Source organism: Equus caballus, chromosome 5 (assembly GCF_041296265.1).
Source record: "Equus caballus isolate H_3958 breed thoroughbred chromosome 5, TB-T2T, whole genome shotgun sequence".
Taxonomy (NCBI): Eukaryota; Metazoa; Chordata; class Mammalia; order Perissodactyla; family Equidae; genus Equus; species Equus caballus.
The window spans coordinates 45,814,157-45,836,934 of NC_091688.1; the positions used below are offsets into that span (position 1 = coordinate 45,814,157).

The 22,778-nt window shown below is 45.7% G+C and overlaps 2 protein-coding genes and 1 long non-coding RNA gene across 24 annotated transcripts in view; 2 read left to right on the top strand and 1 right to left on the bottom strand.

The window, feature by feature from the left end:
• The window catches only part of OTUD7B (OTU deubiquitinase 7B), a 55,101-nt gene extending 42,200 nt beyond the window's left edge, over window positions 1-12,901 (top strand). For all 22 annotated transcript variants that reach the window (XM_023641278.2, XM_070268361.1, XM_070268358.1 and 19 more), the window contains 6 exons: window positions 2,777-2,889; window positions 4,570-4,697; window positions 5,007-5,156; window positions 5,750-5,864; window positions 6,942-7,026; window positions 8,047-12,901. In XM_023641278.2, the coding sequence (XP_023497046.1) occupies window positions 2,777-2,889; window positions 4,570-4,697; window positions 5,007-5,156; window positions 5,750-5,864; window positions 6,942-7,026; window positions 8,047-9,255 (1,800 nt within the window). In that variant the 3' untranslated portion in view covers window positions 9,256-12,901. The remainder of the gene's footprint in view (window positions 1-2,776; window positions 2,890-4,569; window positions 4,698-5,006; window positions 5,157-5,749; window positions 5,865-6,941; window positions 7,027-8,046) is intronic.
• On the bottom strand, window positions 1,052-15,505 carry LOC138924302 (uncharacterized). The gene is made up of 3 exons (XR_011439255.1): window positions 15,296-15,505; window positions 4,931-5,219; window positions 1,052-4,794 (listed from the first exon to the last, which is right to left on the bottom strand). It is a non-coding gene; the product is annotated as an uncharacterized lncRNA (long non-coding RNA).
• Window positions 15,171-22,778, top strand: MTMR11 (myotubularin related protein 11). Its single transcript, XM_005610194.4, is given in 18 exon segments — window positions 15,171-15,675; window positions 16,027-16,117; window positions 16,562-16,683; window positions 16,913-16,973; window positions 17,140-17,282; window positions 17,783-17,861; window positions 17,985-18,120; window positions 18,364-18,451; window positions 18,612-18,700; window positions 18,786-18,910; window positions 19,389-19,455; window positions 19,677-19,747; window positions 20,277-20,443; window positions 20,743-20,916; window positions 21,177-21,359; window positions 21,784-22,077; window positions 22,406-22,537; window positions 22,539-22,778. Coding segments are annotated over 18 exon segments (2,142 nt in total). The 5' UTR covers window positions 15,171-15,609; the 3' UTR covers window positions 22,593-22,778.

Genomic DNA, 22,778 nt, shown 5'->3' on the forward strand with positions numbered 1-22,778 from the left:
ATTCATCAAGCCAAGCTGTGGCAGTGACCCACATACAAAATAGAGGAAGATTGGCACAGGTGTTAGCTCAGAGCAAATCTTCCTCACCAAACCAACAAACAAAAAAGAATCCAATTGTTAAAATTAGGATGATTTTAAGACCAGAATCCTATCTTTGATCAGCCTATCTACCCCAGAAGATTCCTGAGGGAAATAAATGCACAGGGGCAAGGCCAAGTAAAGAGCATTCTTTATTACCACCAAACCCCATGGCTCCCTGGTGAGCTGGGCTGGACCTTGTGGAGGGCTTCTTTTGCCTGATCTGGAGTCAGCCTAGAGTTTGACTTCCTCACTGCTGAATTCACACCATACCTGAACCTTAGATTTGCCCACTCCAGAGACAAAAAAAGGCCAAACCAGAGCATGCTAGCTATTAAGTAGAAGTAATAGTCAGACACTTGGTGTGCCCAATTCCAGCTATTAAGCTATTATAGTTATTATTTTTAAAGTGGGGTTAGATTATGATGGTATTTATCCAGGACAACCAAAAATACCCAAGTGCTATTTTTGGTCAGCCACTTATTTCCTCTCGAAGTCCCCAATGGAAATACATGCATAGAGAACAGTGGCTAGCGAAGGAGCAATCTTTTTACTCAGCACATTGAAAGTTCCATACTGAAAATGTGGCCTAGATAATTGTTTTAGCTCAGACCATTCATGGCATTATACCCCACCTTGGGAGTGGGAATGTAGGGAGAGGAGTGATGGACTGGGGAACTTCTTTTAGCCAGTATCAAACACCAAACAAACTAAATTAGTTTTGATTTCCTGGGCCTCCTTGTTTTGTGTTGAAATTGGTGGTAAAACCCAGTAAGAGCCTTTTCAGGCTAGAAGGGTACTCCACCTAGTGGCTGTGTATATAAAAACAGGAAGCAGAAATAGGTGAGAGGAAGAGGGAGACCGATCCTCCTGGATGTGTATTGGTGACCATTTATCAGAGTGAGCAGAGCACCTCATATATAACCTGTGCATTATTCTTTTAATTTTTAAGTGAAAAAAACTTGTGATAGCATTTTACAAACTGAAAATAGCTTTGTCGTTTTTTTATTATTAAAGTAAAATATGCTCACAACAGCTCTTTAATCCCTGTTAAATTTGTTCTTGATGCCCCTCATGTTTCCAGTGTGATTCTACTCTCTCAGTGTGTGTTTAAGCTGTATAAACTCATTTTAATACTAATGTAAGAAAATATAATTAATAAGGTAGACTTGTCTCCCAAATCATCATATAGATCCTGAAGCCAATATGATTTTTAAAAATTATTTGTACTGCTTCTCCCACTCCTTTGATAAAAATTGTAGTTTCACTCAGCATGTATTTATTGATTACTGATCACATAATAGACACTAGGCATACTGCGTAAAACAGTCCTTGGCCCAAAAGTAGTAGGAGGAGATGGATGTGTAAATACATAATTGCAACAAAGTAACAGTTGATGACTTCTATGCTAGAAGTCTGTATAGCAGTTTAGGATGGAAGGCACAAAGGAAGGAGTGGTCAATCTATCAGGGAGATTTAGGAAAGGCTTCATAGAGGAATGACACTTGCCTTCTCTCCTGACAGCTGAGAAATTGTTCACCAGCTGGATAGGGAATGGGCTGCTCCAGGCAAAAGGAACGACCCACACAAAAGCTGAGAAGTATAAAACAACATGGTGCATTCAAGGAACTCCAGCTAATTAAATGATATATCAGACTAGAGAGATGGGTAGCAGCTGGGAAGTGGACTTGGTATGCTATACTTAAGGAGTTTCAACTATATCTAATAGGCAATGACAGCTCTTAAAAGAATTTGTAGCAGGGAGCAAAAATCATCAGATTTTAATTTTAGAAAAATCTTTCTGGTACCCTTGTAGAAAATGGATCAGAAGAATGTATGACTGGAAGTAGAAAAACCAGTTAAGCATCCATAGCAATAGTTCATACTTAATAATTGTTGACTGAAGGGATCCAGGTATGGAGTGGGTGAAAGGAGAGGGTTCTTAGATAACTCCCTGGTTTCCATCTTGGGTGTGTGGATGATAGTGCTATTCCCTAAGGTAAGAATATAGGAAGAAGAGTGGGTTTTGGAAGAGATAGGAGTTCAGTTTTGACTGTATAGAGTTTGAGGTAGTCATGGGCAAGTGGCCATCTTCAATAAACAGCTGGATGTGAAGACAGAAATTAAGAGGAAGTCTGGGCTGGAGAGGGAGATTTTAGATTCCTGAGCATATACATGGCAGTAGATGAGTTTATGGGAGTGGAAGAAAGGAACCAAAGCTAAAATCATTGACATAACACCAATATTTCTGGAGTAGACAGAGTTCAGAGAGGTAGGAGAAAGTAGCATTGTATAAGTTAAAGGAGAAGAAAGTTTAAAGAGAAGATCAAATGCCAAATGAAGGGTAAGAAAGATGAGAACCAAAGAATCCACTGAATTTGGCAATTAGAAGGTCATTTTCCTTTGCCAAAGTCAGTTAGGTAAAGTGATATGTAGGGGATGAGGGGGGTAGGCTGGAGGGCAGAAACAAGCTAGATTGCAGTGGGTTGGCAAATGGATGAAAAAGAAGTGTGAGAGAGATTATAGACTGTTCTTCCATGAATCTTGACTATAAAAAGAAGAAATGTGACTTGTAGTACAAATTGTAAGATAAGTGCTAGGAGAATGGAGAGCAGGATAATGTGAGTGAGTTGGAATGGCTATTGCCTCTTGAACCTAGCCTCTAATTGCTTGATATCCCTCTCTGTCTTTCACACAGTCAGGGCTGGTATACACAGAGGATGAATGGCAGAAGGAATGGAATGAGCTGATCAAGCTTGCCTCAAGTGAACCTCGCATGCATCTAGGTACCAATGGAGCCAATTGTGGTGGGTAAGTATGGCTAAGTGGGGGAGCAGGAAATAATCTTCACTGAGTCCTCAGTGTCCAAAGAGCTCTGTGCTAAAAGAATGTTAGAAGGAAAGAGAGGAACCATGGTAAGGGCACAGAAGGGTGTAACAGGATGGTATGTTCTAGGACCTTCAGGTCAGTGTTGCTGGAATATAGAGGACGTGGTGCAGAATGATAGATAGATGAGGCTGGGCAACCCAGATTTTTGTGTGCCATGATAAGCTTTCTCTTGAACCATGCTAAGCAAGTAAAATTGTATACTATCCAGACTTTGGGAAACAGCAGGACAAATGATCCAGTTTCCTCAATAAATAAATTGCAAGGAAAATAAAAAGCGAGAGAGAACCTAAGTTTAAAGACAGTTAAAAGACGTTGGAATGGACATTTATAAGACAGTTGGGGAAATGTGAACAATGTCTACATGTTTGGTTATTGTTAACTTTTTTAAGTGTGATATTAATGGTATTGTGGTGGTTTTTAAAAGGAGACCTTTATTTTTTAGAGATAGAAACTGAAATATTTTTGGATGAAATGATATGATGTCCAGGATTTGCCTCAAAATAATCTGGTGAGGTAGGGTAGGGGCTGCTAGGGAAGTAGGTTGAGGTCTAGGTGCAACGAGATTGACCATGTGTTTATAATTGTTCAGGCTGGGTGGTGGATACATGAGAGTTTAGTATAATATTCTTTCCAGTTTTCAGTATGTTTAAAATTTTGAAATTTTCTGTAATAAAAAGTTAAAAATTATAACCTATCCAAACTTTATTGCGCATAAGAATAATCTGAGGCAATTGTTTAAAATTCAGATTTCTGGACCTCCACCCTAAGGCAGTCCAGTTGAGTTGGACTCAGGTAAGGCCCAGAAATCTGCATTTGTAGCAGGTATTCGATGTTGAATAACATTGTGTTAGGGGGCGGGAAGCCACTGAACTGTGAGTATCTGAGTGATGGGAGCAAATTCGCATATTTGAACCTGCTGACTGCAGAGTGGATGATGAAGTGGAGGGGAGAGAGACTAGAGGCACTTGTAGTAACCCAGGAAACAGGGCAATGGGTGTGAGCAAGACTGGTAGATTGTAGATGGGCCAGAGGAGATAGATAGAAGAGACACTTAAGAGATGGAATTGGTCAAGCCGGGTGATTAATTGAAGATCAGAGATAAAGAACAATAAGTATTTCACAGATTTCTGATTAGGTCACTAGGTAGATGGTGAGGCTGTTCTTCAAGTAAGGGAACATAGGAAGAGGAATTTTTTTTTGTAGGACATGATGTGTGTGATCTGTGAGTGGTCGTGGTGGGTAAAGTAAGCAGGATGAGGCTCCACAGTTGCGTATTGAGCTACTGGATAAAGAGAATTGGGAAAGGCTGCTGAGCAAGATGGGTACGAAGAGAGGGATTACCTCCAGATTCTTCACGCTACTTTAACCCTAGAGCCTTCAGATCTGCTTTCTCAGATTTCCCATCTGTGAAATGGAAGTAGAAACAGCCATGGTAGCATAAAATAATCAGCTATGTCCGTGGCAGCCTTAAGATTAGAAAACCAGAGAAGGATAGTCTCTTTTTCCTCTTTGCAGAACTGGACTTTAGAGGTCTCTTGTTTTGTTTCCTTCCCTTTCCCTTCCACTGAATCCCTTCTACTCTCTCCCCTCTTGCAACTCAAGGGTGGAGAGTTCAGAGGAGCCTGTGTATGAGAGCCTAGAAGAATTCCACGTCTTTGTCCTTGCCCATGTGCTTAGGAGGCCCATAGTCGTCGTGGCAGACACCATGCTGAGGGACTCCGGCGGGGAAGGTGAGTCAGTTAATCCTTACTCCATCCTGAGCACCCCCTATTTGCAGAGCCTTAGGCTAAGCACTGGGAGGAGGGCAGGGAAGGGAACATATAGACCCTTGGAAGAAAACAAGGTATAAATTAGAAAAATGCAAAATTCTCTAGAGATTCAGAGTAAAGCAGTTGGGGTTAATTCATGAGGCTTCTTAGGAAAGTACTATTAAACAGGGGTTGGAATGAAAGGGAAGACTCACTTGGCAGAGTAGAGTGGAGGGATTGCCCACTAGGCAAGAACATCGCCTTGGTAATAATCTTCACGGTTTCTTGCAGCATTCGCCCCTATTCCCTTTGGGGGAATCTATCTGCCCTTGGAGGTCCCAGCCAGCCAGTGTCACCGCTCCCCTCTGGTGCTTGCCTATGATCAGGCCCACTTTTCTGCACTTGTGTCCATGGAGCAGAAGGAGAATGCCAAGGACCAAGGTACTGAATGCAATGTCTGTGTCTCTGGTGTCTTTTGGTCTGCTTTATTTTCACTTGGAAAAACTGAAATGAGAGAGAATGTAAGAGGAAAGAATTAAGTGAGGTGCAAGCCCAGACAGCACATATTGATACTGTTTTACTAAACTATAAGATATACCAGAGTTTTAAAATTAAGGATTAAAAAAAAAAACAGGTTTTGGGGAAAAACACAGTAGCCTGTATTCCCTGCTCCCTGTTCTGGAGTAAAGAGTTTATGTATTAAGGTCATAACGTTCCAAATGACCCCTTGCTGTGTCTTAATGATTTTGAATTCCCTGAATCCACATTCACTGGCAAGAACATTATGAGTGTTAGTTGACTGACTGGTGAGGAGTCGTGGAGATTAGTGGCCTAAATTGAGTGCTGGATATTAAGGGAAAACCAGTCCGTTAGTTTTTAATGCTAGGGTAATTCACATGTAAGAATTGAGAAGTGGCTACAGTTAAAGATCTGTGGTATGATTCAGCCTCCTTTTTAGTGAAGTCAGCCTGTGTTCAGTTGCTTTCCTCTCTCCTCAAGGAGACTCTTTGATGACATGTTTTTTTCCTCTTCAGCTGTGATCCCACTTACAGATTCAGAGCATAAGCTGCTGCCCTTGCACTTTGCTGTGGACCCTGGAAAGGGCTGGGAATGGGGCAAAGATGACAGTGACAATGTCCGACTGGCCAGGTGAGGCAGACCTAGCCTTTCCATCTGCTTTGTAGCTGCAGTCTCTTCCACATATGGCATCTGTCTCCCAGGGACTTTTCCTCAGCTCTGAAGCAAGACTGTCATGCCCTAGCTTTAGTGTCTTTGGGAAGATGGACTTGTTCTTTCTTTATAATATGAAGAGTGTTCTTTTTTTTTTTTTGCTTTTTATTAAGATTATGATAGTTTACAACCTTGTGAAATTTCAGTTGTACATTATTGTTAGTCATGTTGTAGGTGCACCACTTCACCCTTTGTGCCCACCCCCCAGCCCCCCTTTCCCCTGGTAACCACCAATCAGTTCATGAAGAGTGTTCTCTCACTGATATGTCCCAGAATCCCAAAACAGTGATCAGAAAATCAAGATAATCAAATCACACCTCTGCAGCTCAAGTGAGACGGGTTTTAAATAGTTGACCAAAATAGTTTGCTCTGGGTTTTTGCCTTTCTGGAATTTAAATAGCAAGAAAAATACATTCTCTCCCAACACACACCCCTCCTCCCAGAAGCTGGAGCCCAGAGGCTCCCTGCCTCTGTGTACAGCGTCCTGTGAAGGGTCTGTGAATGTAAAAGCTCCTCCCTTACCTCTTACCCAGTGCTTCCTTCCGTGGGCTCCTGAAACTGGGATCCAACTGAAAGGGATGATTTAAAAACCAAGAGTTTATGGCTTTTAAAAAAGTTCTCACCTAATTATCAAAAGCTCCTTTTAAATAGTATTTACAACAGCAACAAGAATAATGGCTGTGTTTAGTAGGTATTTCCTATTTTCCAGACACTGTGCTGGGCCCTTTCCAAATACTATTTTAATCTTCACAACAACCCCACAGGATTGATATTATTATGTATCCCCATTATCAACCCCAGCTGAGTCTTAGAGGTTGAAGTGACTTGCTGAAGGTCACAAAGCTTTAGTATTTGGGAGAGCTGTAATTCAAACCCAACTCTGTCTGAGTCCCAAGCCATGTAGTCCTCACCCATCCTACCTCTCAGTTGGATCATACTGTTTTGCTTTTGAAAGGTCGTTGTATGTTTTTAATTCTTTTTTTCTCCTTTTCACAGTGTAATCCTGTCCCTAGAGGTCAAGTTGCATTTGCTTCATGGCTACATGAATGTGAAGTGGGTCCCGGTGTCCTCTGATGCGCAGGTGAGGACTTCTCCCACCCCACCGTGCACTTCCTCATTTTCAGTGACAGGGAGAACAAGGGCATGTGGTGGTAGTCTCCTTCTGAATCTCTTCTGAGTGGTGGCTTATGGTTCAAGGTTAGGAATAATGGGAAAATATCAGATAAGTTCCAAAAGACACGTTTTCCTGCCTTTCTGCCTGTCAGTGCCCTCTATTTTCCACATCTCCTCTCCAACCAAGCTCTGATTTCTGATTTCTGTGTTCTAAAACACATTCTTCAAGAAAAGTTTTCTGGACTTTTTGGTGAACTTGAGATTGTCATTACTTTTTCCCAAGCCCTCTATACATAGACCTCTGTATCAGGCACCAGATGAGACAGAGTAGCTTAAACAACTCCTGATCCAGGAGGTTCTGAGGACATCATTATTATCCATAGATCAGGAACACAGGTGCCAGGGCACATGGATGGACTCCAGGGCTGAATGTCTATAAGTTGAGGGGATATAGAATGGTTAGACTTCGTTGGTTGTGGTTAGTCAAGACTTCCTTGCGGTTAATTTTGGGCAGAATTTGGCATAGAGAAATTTATAATAAAGGACATTCCAGTGTGTATAGAATATTCTCCCTCCTCACCCAGAAGCCATGTATTATATAGTTGCTTATTGCTCTGGAAGAACAGTCAGGCTTCATTTTGATATCTTCTTACTACAGAAGGGAGTCAAATTGCAGGGGATGAGATAAAAGTTAGATATTAGATGCATCTTTCCCTGGCCCATGGGAGAGCCGACTGGGGCCGGGGAAGGACAATGCCTTCCTGGGTGACCCTTCCCCCATCATGACAGCCGCCTTTCTCTGGAACTTGGCAGTCACTCCAAGGAGGAAGTTTGCAGGCGTGTTACCATCCCTCTTCCACATGGCTAATTCCTATAGCAATGGCTGCAGGGAACCCTGGGAGCCAGATGGATGGCCTAGACGTCCCTGGGGGCTTCCCTTAACCCAGGCCAATGGAGTAACTGTCAACACTGTTCTTGTCTCTTTCAGGCTCCCCTGGCCCAGCCTGAGTCCCCCACAGCCTCAGCTGGAGATGAGCCCCGGTCTACTCCTGAGTCTGGGGAATCAGACAAGGAGTCAGTTGGCAGCAGTTCTACCAGCAATGAGGGCAGCAAGCGGAAAGAGAAGTCAAAACGAGATCGGGAAAAGGACAAGAAGAGAGCAGATTCCGTGGCTAACAAATTGGGCAGCTTTGGCAAAACCTTGGGCAGCAAGCTCAAGAAGAACATGGGAGGCCTGATGCACAGCAAGGGTTCTAAGACTGCAGGGATGGGAACGGGGTCGGGGGTAAGCAGTGGCACAGAGACACTGGAGAAGAAGAAGAAAAACTCGCTGAAGAGCTGGAAGGGTGGCAAAGAGGAGGCAGCTGGGGACAGGCCTGTATCTGAGAAGCCCACATCTGAGTCTGCTGGTAATGGAGGGAGCAAGTATAGCCAGGAGGTGATGCAAAGCCTGAGCATTATGAGGATTGCGATGCAAGGGGAGGGGAAGTTTATTTTTGTTGGAACCCTGAAGATGGGTCACCGTCACCAATATCAGGAGGAGATGATCCAGCGCTACCTTTCTGATGCTGAGGAGAGATTCCTGGCAGAGCAGAAGCAGAAGGAGGCAGAGAGGAAGATCATGAATGGAGGGGTAGGGAGTGGGCCTCCTCCAGCCAAAAAGCCAGAGCCAGATGGCGGGGAGGAGCTGCTGACTGCCCCCCAGGCAGAGTCCAAGGCAATGGCGTTCTCTCCTGGCTACTCTGGGGGCTTTACTATCCCTCGGCCTTCTGGGGGTGGAGTCCACTGCCAGGAACCGCGGAGGCAGTTGGCAGGGGGTCCATGTGGGGGGGGCCTACCACCATATGCCACCTTCCCCAGACAATGCCCTCCTGGGCGACCCTACCCCCATCAGGACAGCATCCCTTCTCTGGAGCCAGGCAGTCACTCTAAGGATGGAGTTCACAGGGGTGCATTGCTACCAGCTGCTTTCCGCGTGGCTGATTCCTATAGCAACGGCTACAGAGAGCCCCCTGAGCCAGATGGATGGGCTGGAGGTCCCCGGGGGCTTCCCCCAACCCAGACCAAATGCAAACAGCCGAACTGCAGCTTCTATGGACACCCTGAGACAAACAACTTCTGTTCCTGCTGTTACAGGGAAGAACTGAGGAGGAGGGAACGTGAACCCGGTGGGGAGTTGCTGGTGCACAGGTTCTGAATGAGGGAACCTTGGAGGGCAAGGGGACTAAACAAAGAAAGTTAAGCTCAACTAATTGGCTCATCAAGACCCAGCCCCCATGTTGATGGGGCAAATGCAGTAATGTTTATGGGAGCCTGGCTAGAAACTTTTAAGTGTGTGTGTGCTGGAGAGCCGCCAGGCTGGCAAGAGCAGGTCAGGGCTGGACAGTGCCTCGTGGGCTGTACTAGTCCTTTGCCGATCTTGACTTGATGGGACTGAGGAGGTACAAGGGGGGAAAGATGGTGATTCTGTCTCATAACCCCTTGGGTCCATCCCAGGACCTAAGGGAAAGTAGTAGGGGAAGGTTTGGTGTGTGGGGGCGGGGAGGTGGGCAGAAGTCTGGAGGAGGAATGGACAAAGGAAGTAATCAGTCAATAAAAGAAAAAGCAGACCAAAGTTCTTTTAGGTTGGAAAAAAGCACATGGTGGTTGGAGTCAGCAGTGTGGAGAGAAACTGCAAAAATAGACAAATTTGCTGTTGATTTGAATTTAGAAATTGAGGTTGGATAAATTCTTCCTCCTGAAGGATCTGGAAAGACAAGGCAGTAATGTGTGCTCATGGGTGCTTATTAGGAGGGGGTAGTTTAAATCGGTTTGAGATGAGAAAGGGAGGAACTTAAGAGGGGAATCTTTTTCCTCTTAAGTTGTATTTTCTTGAAACAGCTGTCTGTCATCTGTTCTAGTTCAAGAGGAGATTGCCGATTGCCCCCTATCTTGCCCTTATCCTTTTTGAGGTCTGAGCTCAGCTAAGTGAAGAAGGTTGTGATTTTTTTTGACTTTAACTTTATGAAAAAAAAGTTGCCTCTGGGGAAGGGAAGAGAGTGATGAGAAGATCAGCGGTGTGTGTTGGATTTTCTCCAGGTGGGTTCACACAGGGGTGATCGTTTTTAACTATTTAGCAATAACCACACATTGGGGTTCAGGTGCCACTTGGGAGGGGTGGGAGGAGGACCGACCTTTGGCCAGACTGTTTCAAACAAAACCAAAAACCTAAAGAGAGCACTACCGTCTTCTGCTGCTGCATTTCTGTAGAAAGCAAATTATTTGACTGGTTTTTTTTGTTTTTTTTTTTTAACGGAAAAGAAACAAACAAAAAGACCCCAGCGAGCAAAAGCATTTTTAAAAATGATTTCTTTTTTTCCTATTTAAATGATTCTTTCTCCTTCCTCTCTACTTTTGGAGAATGAACGTAACATCCCGGCTTCTTTTGTTAAGCCATAGCTGACCTTAATCTGTGGTTAGTTTATTAAAATAATAAAAAAAATTTGTAAGAAGAGATATTTTTGATAATAGGACTGATGTTGAAACATGGGGTAGGGGTTGGGGCAATTTATAAAAAGGTAGTTAGAGAAATATATTTTAGTGAACTATAACCACAGATCACAGATTACTCCCAATGAGTTAATCTGTCTAGGTTTTCCCCTTTCCCTGACTCAACCCTTTCCCCCAGGGGGTGGGAGTGGGCCTGTGGACACAGTAGGGGAAGCTCCTTTGCATTTTGCACAAAGCACAAGTCTGGACAGCCTACGCTCTGGCCAGCACCATTTCTAAGAGCTTTAAACCGGAGGACCTATCCTGGGCCAATTTTCCTTTTTCTTTCTTTTTTTTTTTTTCTGGGAAAAAAATCAACTATGCAATTGTATACACTCCTGGGTGCATATGAAGAAGGGGAATAAGTGTACTTAAGTGTCCAGAGTGTTACTTGGGGCTATTTTTCTGTATTTGGATTTCTCTTTTGAGATATGTACTCATAACCCATCCCGTGGAATGTAATCCCCACATTTGATCTAAGGCAGACATGGGCTGGGTGTGTGTGCTGGGGGCCTCGTATTTGCTTCTGCCCAGTCAGGAAAGTTGTCATCCCATATTCCCCGTGGTAATAAAGCCAGCCAAGATTATCCTCTTATTGGAACTGCTCAGAGTTTAGAAAGGTTCTTTTCTCCTCAACAAACTTAAAAGTCACTTATTTTCCAAATCTGATAGTCTGTTAATCTAATCATTTCCTGTGGCTATTAATTCTTAAGCTTTTATCTGAAAATAAACTGGTTTCAAGGAAGCAATGAGGTCAAAGGAGGAAATGTATGTATTTCTGGACTGGGACTAGTATGAGAAGAGCACTCCCCTCAGGTACAAAACTTGAGAGAGTACCAAAAAACTCAATAATCAAGATAAATACTGTTTTAATGCGGTATTTAAAAAAATCAATGCAAAAAATCTATGATGAACAAAATATCAAAATCTTAAAGACAGCATCCAACAGGACTGGGATTAGGGTGAGGGAAGTAAGGCTGAATGGAGCAAGTGTGGGATTGAATCCTGTCTTTAAAGCTTTGATACACTTTGTGGATTTTGGTTTTCAAAAATAGTGCATTAAAATAGTATCTTGGTTATTGAGTTTGGGGGCACCGCTTAACTTTTGTGTCCCAAGTGTGAGTGCCTTGCTCACCTCACCCTGTTTCTGGGGTTAGAACAACGCTGGCGAGATCTCCACCTCGTGAACTTCCATCCCTAACAGGCACCCAAACAGTGGGTGGCTCAAGCTCGCTCCTTGAATGTGCACAGTTCGCCCGTCTTTCCCTTTGGCATCCATCGAATCGACATCATAGGATTCTGCCTGGACCAATAGGAATGGAAACAGACCAGGGGTTTTCCGAGTATAAAACCAGGAAAGTTTTGATTCTCTGCTGGACTGCTGTGTTTGGATTTGATCTGTTACTAGATTCTAGTTAATACTTTGGTGTTTAAAAACTGAGGACAAATGGACAAAAACAGAAACCTTGTGTCATGTTTGTTTTTGTTTTGATTTATAAATTAACTAATCCCAGTTCCTTTTGACCTCTTTTCAAATAAAAAAGGTGGAAATTCTGGAAGGTGGCCTAGGGGTGAGTGAGTATGGTAAAATAGGGCTTTATTTAGGCCCTGTAGCTTTTTATTAAGAAATAAATTAACATTTTTTTAAAATTTGAGAAGGTAACTATTTATTGAGGTATTAAAAAACCTCTCCATTCTAAGGGTGAGGGCCCCTAAGTCAATGGGTGTTTTTCTATGGGGATGAGTAAAGTTTGTGTTGCTTTATTGTTTGAAGGAGTTGTGTAGGAAGAGGGGTGAAGGGATAATCCCTGGGAAATGAAAACAGACTCGGGTTGGTTTGTGGTATTTTGGGAAGATGAGGGGTTAGAAGAGGCAAGCCCATGCAATTACTGTGTTGGGGAGAAGGGAGGAGGAGGGTACATGGCATGCAGTCAAAATGAGCAAAAATGCCTTGGTTAAGGAGGGGTCTGTGGGTGAAGGGGGAGGCAGACCCTGTAACCCTAGATGAGGGATGATATGATCTCTCAAGGCTTAAATAAGTGCACTTAGTTCCTTTAATCCAGGGCATGGGGATACTTACTGAGGTTATTATTGGAGAGGGGAGATTTTCAGGATTCTTATTTTTCCCCTTTAAGACAGTGCTACCCCTCCACCCTACATTCTCCACCCCAGCCCTGATGGAGCAGGTATACTGTAGGATAGGCCTCCAAATTCCTCCCTTCATCTATGCTGGTTTTATTGAGAGTTATAAGATTTAACCAAAAGTTTTTCCCTCTTACTGGATTCTATCAACAAAATAAAAAGATTATATCAAACAGGTTTTTTTTTTTTTTTTTTTTAAGATTCAGTCTCTTTATGGCATGGGGATAGTGTTAAACTCAGTGCTGCACAGGGCCTGGAGGGAAGTGCCCTCCCTTTCCTGTTGGCTCAAGTTCTTCAAGGGAAACTAAAGCTCACAGACCAATAAAACAAACAAAATTAGCAATGACTTTGTATTGTATATTTGGGATGTGATACTGAGCTGGAAAGAATGGAGCTGGTTCTGAAGGACTTCTGAGAACCTAGCTTTTGCCATTCTTTTTAGTCCTTTCTAAACAGCCACATATCCAAAGTTCCAGTCACGTTTTTTCTTTCCCCATAAAGGGGCTTCAGAGATGAAGCCCTCTAGACTCTGTCCTCTTCTTTCTCCAAGGAGTCAGTGTCCCAGACACACAGCCACAGGTGGGAAGACAGAATTAGAAGCCCCTGCCTGGCCTGGAATCACCTGTACCCCAGATTTTTCTAATTTCCTTTTCCCTCCAGGCCCTGCAACTGCAGATTCAATGAGTCATACAGACACTCGGTCTCTCTCACTTTGTGGATACCCAGTCTACAAATCACAGGGTGTTTTGCCCCCCGTACTTAAACTGATTAACGAAATATTTATTATGATGTCCCCATGTAGACTTTCTCCATGCCACCTCCCTTCACTGGCCATGTGGGTAAAGGGGTGGTAGAAAAAGGAAGGGAAGCTGGCTGACAGTAGCGCTGAGAGGATTGGGGGTGGGGAGGACCTTGGCCTCTTTCTGTGCTTATAACTGGATCTGTGACTCATCTGGTGACTCACTCAGCTCCACCTCCCTCCTCCAGCTGCCCCTCCCGGCAGCCTTCTCTCCTCACACAAACCTGCAACCAGACCAGGATTCTGAAAATGGAAAAGTCTGATACAGCCCCTTGTCTCTCTACCCTTCCTTTCATCCACTAACCCTCCACTGGATGTGTGTGGGGTGGTGAGAGTGGTTCTCCTGTTACTTAACCCTCAGCTGCTGCCCCCTTTGCATTCCTGGTTGGATGCTGATCCAAGTCACCCATTTTTTTTTCTGTCCCTGACTTTTCCCCCATTCCCTTGATGTTTTTTCTCTTTATTCCTCTGCTGCTCCTACATCTCAAAGTATTAAAGAATAGAATGAGGCTCTTAAATGAAGGAGGGTGAGGAAAAGAAAAGTGGATAATGAGATTTTAAAATTGTGGTACACACCTCTTCCCATTGCAACAGACCTTGGGACGTATTGTCTTCCCCCAAGAGAATGAGGCCCGTGTAATGTAGGTGGGAGTCGGGGTGCTTGGTAGCTTTTAGGACTTCTAGAATCAGGCTTCAGGGCCACCTTCCTAGCAGGTGTATGTCTCTTTGTTCCAGATAGACTTCCTGTCTCACAACACCTTCACTATTTCCACAGTTGCAGCCAAGACAGGGAACCAGTAAAGCTGAGGCCGGAAGGGTGTGTACGCTGAGGGGAGGAGAGAGTTGAATGTCACTGTGCAAAACTGAGGCCCCCACCTAAGGATTGCTGCCTCTGTACAGACTCAAAATCAATAAAACAGCAGCTCAATAACTCTTACTTTGTATTTGATTTCCTGTCTTTTTCATATCTAAAAGTAGATTTTCGAATTCCTACCCCCAGTCACCATCAGCCACAGTTCCTTTACTTCCTTTCTGTGCCTTCCCCACCATCTTCGCTTGTTGAGTTGCAGGAGGGAGGGTGGGGGATGGGGTTGTTGAACTGAACAGAGGTTTCCAGCCCTCAGCTTTCCAAGTCCTGAACATGAATCATTAATTTGGAGATTTGGTGTCTGGGTTTGGAGGGAGTGAACCAGTTGGTTGGGATGGGTTTGTGTGTGTGTTTGTGTGTGTTTGATGGATTAAGTGGTAAGATCTTTACCTTGGCCCGCCCATCCCCACCCCAAGAACTTGCACATAAATATATTTCAGTTTCTCTCCCTACTTTTCCACTGCACCCTATACATGAGGTATGTCTCATGATCCCTGGAGAAGGATACACAAAAACACCTTAACTTGCCCCCCTCTCCAATTCTTGTGCCTCACCAGGCAAAAAATTCACTGAGGTCTAATTTCCATTTGCTGCTTCTCAACCACTTTTGTTAGGTCCACCAGGGAGGCAGTAAATAGGCCTGAACTACTTTTGCATTCCTCCCACCCCCTCTATTCCCTCCCCCACCCCCTTTAAGAAGAGAGAAGAAAACCGAGCTTCCCAGGGAAGCCATCACTGAGCGAATCCAGAGAAGTGGCCCAAATTATTCCAGTTTAATACTCAGTATTACTGTTCCCCTCAGACAGTCTCCAATGCTCATGAACAGGAAGAGAATAGGATCTGGGATTGGGGTGAAGGGAAGCTGGGTACTTTTTTCCCAGTTCCCCATTTTGTCCTCACCTTTCTCAGGCTCCTCCACTTCCTCTTCACTTTTCCAAAATTGTGTGTATTCTCCTTTAAGGGGCTGGGCATCTCTCCCGCCCTCTCCAGAGTCAACTGAAGTTTCCGAGGAGCCTCCTCTGGCTGGGCTGGACACACCTTTCAAAAGACCCCAAATCGTGCTCCGTGCACCTCAAACACTCCTTTCCTTTGGGCCCTCCCCCTCGCCCTGACTTGCCTCCTCTCAACTACAAGATTCAGCCTCTCCCCAAGGAGTTGAGCATCCTCGAGGTTTCCTACTCTTAACTGCTCCGTCCCCGGATGGAGCCAGAGAAATGTGGTGGGGGGGCCGGGGCCAGAGTTTCAACATCGCCCCCCAGAAGGAGGAGCCAGAGATGGGGGTAAGGAGAGGAAACTTGGGCTTGGGGGGGAGAGGGGCAGTCTGCAAGAGGGTGTGAATGGGGATGATGTGGAGATAAAAGAGGGAAGAAAAGGATCTAGGGGAGAAGAAGGGCCTCTCCTATCAACTTCGGTTGATGGAGCTTGGTCTGTCTTTTTCAGTCTCAAGTTCATTGTCTCATTATCCATTAACCAGCCCCTCCCTTTACTCTCTGCCAACCCCCATCCTGAGCTCCCCACAGCCACTGATCTCAGTTTCCCCCGAGAGTCTGAAGCCTCCAAAGGTGGCTGCTGAGGTAATCCTAGACCCCAGAGGTGGAGAGGCCTGGGGATTAACCCTATACCCTTCACAGCTCTCCGGACCAAAGTCTGTTCAGGGGAGTCGGATGCCGGAGCGCAGGAGTCGTCAGCTTGGCAGTTGCATGTCCTCTGGATGCCTCCCAGGTAATAATGCCCTTCCAATCCTTCTGCTCTCCAAAGACTCCTCCAAATTTCACCCTACTCAAACCTTGTTTCATACCCTTGCCAAAGATACCTCTGTGTTCCTTTTCCGGCTCAAAGTGCTTCTGCCTGAGGCTTGCTGTCTTCTGTGTGCAGAACTGTCTGGGAGCTTGGACCTTGATGGTCCCTCTGTTTTCCTGACCCTGTTATCCCTTTTCTCATTTACTTATTCAATAAACATTTGAGTGCCTACTATGTGCCAGGCACTGTTCTAGGCTCTAGAGCAAAAGAATACAAATTCTCTCCTCCTAAGCTTTCATTCTAGTGGGGTTAAGGGAGGATCTTAATCTTCCCTCCTTAGATCCTCCTGTCTCTGAGAAGTGGGTGTATGCAAGTGTGGACAACACTGGGACTAGTCATAACCTGGCTTCCCTTTTTCCCCTGTAGGGGAACAGATCCTAGCATGGGCCCCAGGGATGAGGAAGGGGCTGGAACCTGAATTGCCTGGAACCCTGATCTGCACCAACTTGAGGGTCACCTTCCAGCCCTGTGGATGGCAGCGGAGTCAGGTGAGATGGTTAGCGCAAGGGAAAGGACGCTAGCATGAAATGGGTAGGGGAGTCTAGAAGGATTAGACAAACATTACAGGAAGATAGTGAGAACTATGTCTAAGGGCTGTCTTTTGAATGTATCAGGGATAGTCAATGGGGACTATCTGTAGGGAGGGAAGGGGCTGTCAAGGCAGGACAATGAGAGAGATCTCAGATGTCTTTAGCATCAGTCATGTGCTTCCTCTAGGAGACTCCCCTGAGCAGTGAATATGATTTTGCCCTGGTCAACGTTGGGCGAGTAGAGGCTGGTAAGTGTGGGGGTTGGGTGAAGGACTCACTGGGGGTGTTGGAACCCCTCCTCATCCTCCTTCTATTCTCAGAGGACAGCCAGGGATGGACTAGGATGGGCTGGAAGAGTTCCTCCTAGAGGGACCCTAATCCATGGCTATGCTGCTCTCTAACTCTTGACTTCAGTAAGTGGCCTGTCCCGAATCCAGCTCCTCCGTCCAGGGTCCCTGCTTAAATTTATTCCTGAGGAGATTCTGATTCACGGCCGAGACTTCCGGCTGCTCAGAGTTGGTTTTGAGGCTGGAGGACTAGAGCCTCAGGCCTTTCAGGTAAGAGGTCCCCAACTCGAGGACCCCTCCTTCCCTTAGAGCCTTGTGATCCCTTCCCTGGCAATTCTCAGTACTCCCCTATCTCCCAGGATCCCTCTCATCATTCTCTCTGCTCCTCTCCTGAAGGAGAGGCTAAAAGGCTGGGATAAATGATAGTAATATGAGAATAAGGGGCCTGAATTCTAGTTCGGGTCTGCCAATTATCAGAAGTGTGACTATGGGCAAGTGTCTTCCTTTGAAAAATGGGGGTGGGGGTGGGGGAGGGTTGGTTGAAATTATTGCTAAGATTCCTCTCGGAATTAATACTTTGTGATTCTGTGGTTCTAGCTGTGTTCTCCTGACCCCAATCCTCATGACCTTTGGAAGCTCCCTTTGTTAGGGACTATCTTCCTTATTCTTCTCTATTGTGGCAAAAGCAGTGGTGCAACACGTGAGCCCCATTTCCTTCTTTTCAATTCTCTAGTCTGAGACAAAAGGATGGGATGCCCTTTCCTCCACAGGTGACCATGGCCATTGTCCAAGCCAGAGCTCAGAGCAGGCAAGCCCAACAGTATGCAGGGATAACCCTGAGCAAGGCTGGTGAGTGGGGGTGCTTTAGGGTAAGGAAAAGTAAAGAGTCTGAAAAAGCAGAGGCTGGCTGAAGACAAAGAACTGAGAAGCTGTCTCTGGTTCCTCCTCCTCTGTGCCTCACTCCTGCCCTAGGCCAGAGGTCTAGCTCCAGAAAACCACCTATTCCCCTCTTGGAGATATTAGAAGACTGGGAGACTGAGCGGAAAAAGCAGGGGGCCAAGGGCTGGAGGGTCAGCACCGTCAATGAGAGGTTCGACGTAGCCACCAGGTGATCTCCCAGTCCACTCCTGCTGCCATCTCAATCCTTCCAGTTTTCTGATCCTCTAAAGTTAGGACCTCCCACAAACTCCAGTCTCCTAGGACATCCACAAAGCTATGCCCCTTGCCTCCTAGATCTCTAAACCTGCAATCCCTTGGAACGATCCTTACCTAAGCAGCTTTCTTGTGATAACAGCTTTGCATTATAACGAGGTCACTGAGCCAAGCTGTAACATAACTCTCAATTTCACAGCCTCCCCCGTTACTTCTGGGTCCCTAACCGAACTCTGGATAATGAGATCAGGAGAGCATTTGGCCACTTCCATCAGGGCCGTGGACCGGTCAGTGTGAGGGTCAGGGTAATGGTTGGGGATTAGAGGGTCATGGGAGGTCAGGGGTCAGTGTGGAGGGAGGGAATCCCTGTGAGCTCAGTGTGGGGGCAAGGATAGTGTGGGGCCAGGAGATTCCTCCCATAATGATCCTCCTCTCACTCATTTGAAGCGCCTGTCCTGGCATCACCCTGGGGGCAGTGATCTTCTCCGCTGTGGTGGCTTCTATACAGCCAGTGACCCTAACAAGGAGGACATCAGGTGAGGGGAGGTTTGATGAGAATAATCAAGGGTTAGATGTTCAGGGCAGACTCCTTCCCTTACTTTCTGACTCCCTCCCCTCCAGAACAGTGGAGTTGATGCTCCAGGCTGGGCATTCAGATGTTGTCCTGGTAGACACAATGGATGAGCTGCCTAGTCTTGCAGATGTCCAACTTGCTCACTTGAGGCTGAGGGACCTCTGCCTACCTGGTAAGAATAACCTCTGACTGCTTACCCCTACCCTTAGACCTGCGGACCCTAACCTAGTTTACCTTTTGCCTGCTGTAGTTGATATCCCTTCAGCCCGATAATCCTTAGTTTTCTACTCAACTCCTATCTCCAACAAACTCACTATCTTCCTGTCTTCCCAATCCCAACATCTTTATTGCGATATAATTTATGTAAAAATTCAACAGCTTTATTGCAATATAATTTATGTAAAAATTCACCCTTCACCCATCTTAAAAGTCACTGAATTCAATGAATTTTATTATATTTATGTTGTATTGTTGTAAAACCATCACAATTTTAGAAACTTCATGGCCATTTATAGTTACTTCTCATTCCTATCCCTAACCCTAGGCAATCACTACCCAACTTACTCTTAACCTTTCAGGCTATGGATTCTGAATGTGAATCCTGTGTTCCCCGATCTCTTTGCCCTTCTAACATCTCTACTCTTTATCAGATTCATCTGTAGCTGAGGATAAATGGCTCTCAGCCCTGGAAGGAACACGATGGTTGGATTATGTCAGGTACTCCCTCTTTGTCTGACTGATTTATAATTCGACCCTCCCCAACCTTCTGTTAACTTGGACTCCTAAATGGCCTTCCATTAACTCTTCTCCTTGGTTTCCCAAGAATACTGTTATTTGCTGCTTGTTAGAAGGAGCTGCCTCTATTTCATCCCATGACACAACACTCCCTTCCTTCAGGCTTATCATTCTTCCCTCCTCTTCCTCACCTGCCCCTCCAGGTCTTGTCTTCGAAAGGCCAGTGACATTTCAGTCCTAGTGACATCCAGGGTTCGCTCTGTAGTACTTCAAGGTGAGTGTCTTGAGTCAACCCCCTCCATTCCTTGCCTTTTTCCTTTACCTACCTGACTGGTTCTGTTCAGGAGGGAGAACTATAAGGCTTCCTTGTTCCCTTCTAGTGCTAGCACCCTCTCCTGTTACTAGGAACTACCCATGAGCTCTAACTCATCCTTTAGTGCTACCTCTGCCCCCCGCTAAGCCTGTGGTCCCTAACAGTATGGTTCTCAGCTCTCTGTTCCCATCCTTCCATCAGCGGATGGGGATTGGGATTGGGGTGGGAAGGACTATGTGGAAGCTGATTTGATATTTATGATTCTGCCTCCTACATGTGAAGCTGGGTATTTCTATCCAAGTGGCGTCTATGAGTGAATCATTTAAGGTCTTTGTTTTTTCTTTACTTCTATGTGCCCCCTTGATCCTAACTACCCAAAACTTTTCCCCTCTGTGCCTCTCTCTTCTTGCTATGTTTCCTTTTCTCATTCTCTTCTGCCCTAGTTTCTTGGTCCCTCCTTCTTTGTCCCTTCTCCCTCTTTATCACCCAGAGCGCGGTGATCGTGATTTCAATGGCCTCCTCTCTTCACTCGTCCAGCTGCTTTCAGCCCCTGAAGCCCGAACACTGCTTGGCTTCCAATCACTAGTACAGCGAGAGTGGGTGGCAGCTGGACATCCTTTCCTGACCCGACTTGGGGGAACTGGGGCCAGTGAAGAGGTGAGAATGTTTTAGGAGGGTATTGGAAGGGTATTACTAAAGAAGTAAGGGGATGAGGAAATTATACAGGATAATCTGTTGGAGGTGAATCCAGTCAGAAGGGTCCTAAGGTTGGGCTGAGCTTCAAGAGCGACCCAGATGAGTGAGGGTTCACAACCCTCTACTAGTCAATTCAGATTTCCATTCCCTGACTTCCTTAGTTGCTCCTGTTCCCTGTGTCTCTCATCCCCTGTCATTTTGTCATCCCCCCACGCCGAGTCCCAGAATCCCTTCCAACCTCTTAATGTCCCTCTTCTCAGGCCCCAGTGTTTCTCCTTTTCCTTGATTGCGTCTGGCAGCTCCTCCAGCAGTTTCCAGCTGAGTTTGAATTCTCTGAGTTTTTCCTTCTTGCTCTTCAAGACAGTGTCAGGGTTCCTGACACCCTTACATTCTTGAGAGACACTCCCTGGGAGCGTGGAAAGCAGAGTGGACAGGTCAGTGATTTCCATTTTTGACTTGTCTTTTTTTTTTTTTTGCCTCATTGAGAAGTACTCTCTAAAGTTTAGTCTTGATTTATGAAAAGTAAGGTCTGTCGGTGGGAAAGGGGGAGGTTGGTGCTCACTCTGAGGACTGGACTTTCACCCTACATGATTCTTATAGTAAGAGATGAGAGTTTCATGATTTCTCCATAGACTTGGGAAAAGGATTATGCTTTTTCTGTTTAACCATCCTTTTTCTTGTTTCCTCTGTCCAGCTCAACTCCTATACACAAGTCTATACCCCGGGGTACTCCCAGCCCTCAGCTGGGAATTCTGTTAACCAAAAGCTGTCTGTCTGGGACTGGGATTTACGCTACAGCAATGAACAGATACTACAATTCCATAATCCTGGCTATGACCCAGAACACTGCCCAGGTTCCTGGCTCCCTAGACAGCAGGTGAGGTGTCTAAACTTCCTAAATTCCCTTGACTTTCTCACAGGCTCATCCTACTAGATGGGGTGAAGGGGAAAGACAGTGTCTGAGTTCCCCAGGGAAAGCTACCCAACTCCTCTTCTGTAGCTGTTACTTATAGTCCCTGGCTGTCCTGAGGAAGACAGAAATCCTGGAATAGCACAGAGGGCATCCTTTTTATCCTCCTCATTTCCTCTCTTATGCATACATTTTACATGTTTCCCTAAAATCAATTTTAATCAGTCCTGAGGTCTAGTTTGAAGCCTAATGAGGAGAGTAGACAAAGAATTCTCAGGGAGAGGCTTGTAGTTCCATCACTAGTGCAGTGTGAACTGGGCATTCCTTCCTGACTCAGTTTGGGGAAACTGGGGTCATCTGGTTTCTAGGTTGCTTTCCCTTTCTCCTTTAGCCAAGCTTCATGGTTCCTGGACCCCCCAGTTCTGTGTGGCTCTTCTCTAGAGGGGCCCTGACCCCCCTGCATCAGCTCTGCCCTTGGCGGGACAGTCCGTCCCTGCTTGCAGTCTCTTCTCGTTGGCTCCCTCGACCTGCCATCTCCTCAGAAAGTCTGGCTGATCAGGAGTGGGGGCTCCCTTCACATTGGGGAGCTTGCCCTTTACCACCAGGGCTGTTGCTGCCTGGATATCTCGGACCCCAGATCAGGCTCTGGAGACGCTGCTACCTGAGGGGAAGGCCTGAGGTCCAGGTGAGCAGGGGAGACAGGGATTGGGAGTGGGAGAAGGGGCCTGACTGCTGAACCAGATGTGCTAGCAGAAACCAGAGGTTTCGATGTTTCTAGGAGCTGGAAACGCAAGGGCTGTAGGGACTGGGAAGTGAAGTACCGTTCCTGCTGGGATCAAAGTGGATACATTTGGGAATGTGGGAAACTGCTGGAGACTTAAATCAAGCGGAACCTAGGGCATAACTGGAGGGGAAGAGAGAATTAAAGACACCAGAAGCAGTGGGCAGATCTTAGAAGCAGAGAGCTAGAGCTGCAATAATATTCCTCTCTGCCTCTCTTCACCCCTCCCCAGATGGGCCTCTCAGCTCCCACAGTCTCTGGCCTCCAGGATGAGCTATCCCATCTTCAGGAGCTATTAAGGAAATGGACACCAAGAATATCTCCTGAGGATCACTCCAAGAAAAGAGATCCAAACACCATTCTCTCCCAATCCTGTTGAAACTGCTGGCTTCCTCATGGGCAGGGCAGAGGGCATCTGAGATGATGGAGGGTTCCCTCTAATCTTTCAGTTTTTCTTATCTAGTCATGCTGCCTCAGCTTTCACACTCCAGCCCTTAACAAGCTCACAGACTTGAGCTTTCATTGCAGATGTGTGGTGCTAACCTTCTCCAACTCTTGTCCTCATTTGTTTCTTGTGATTTGAAGAATTAAGAAACAATCCAGAG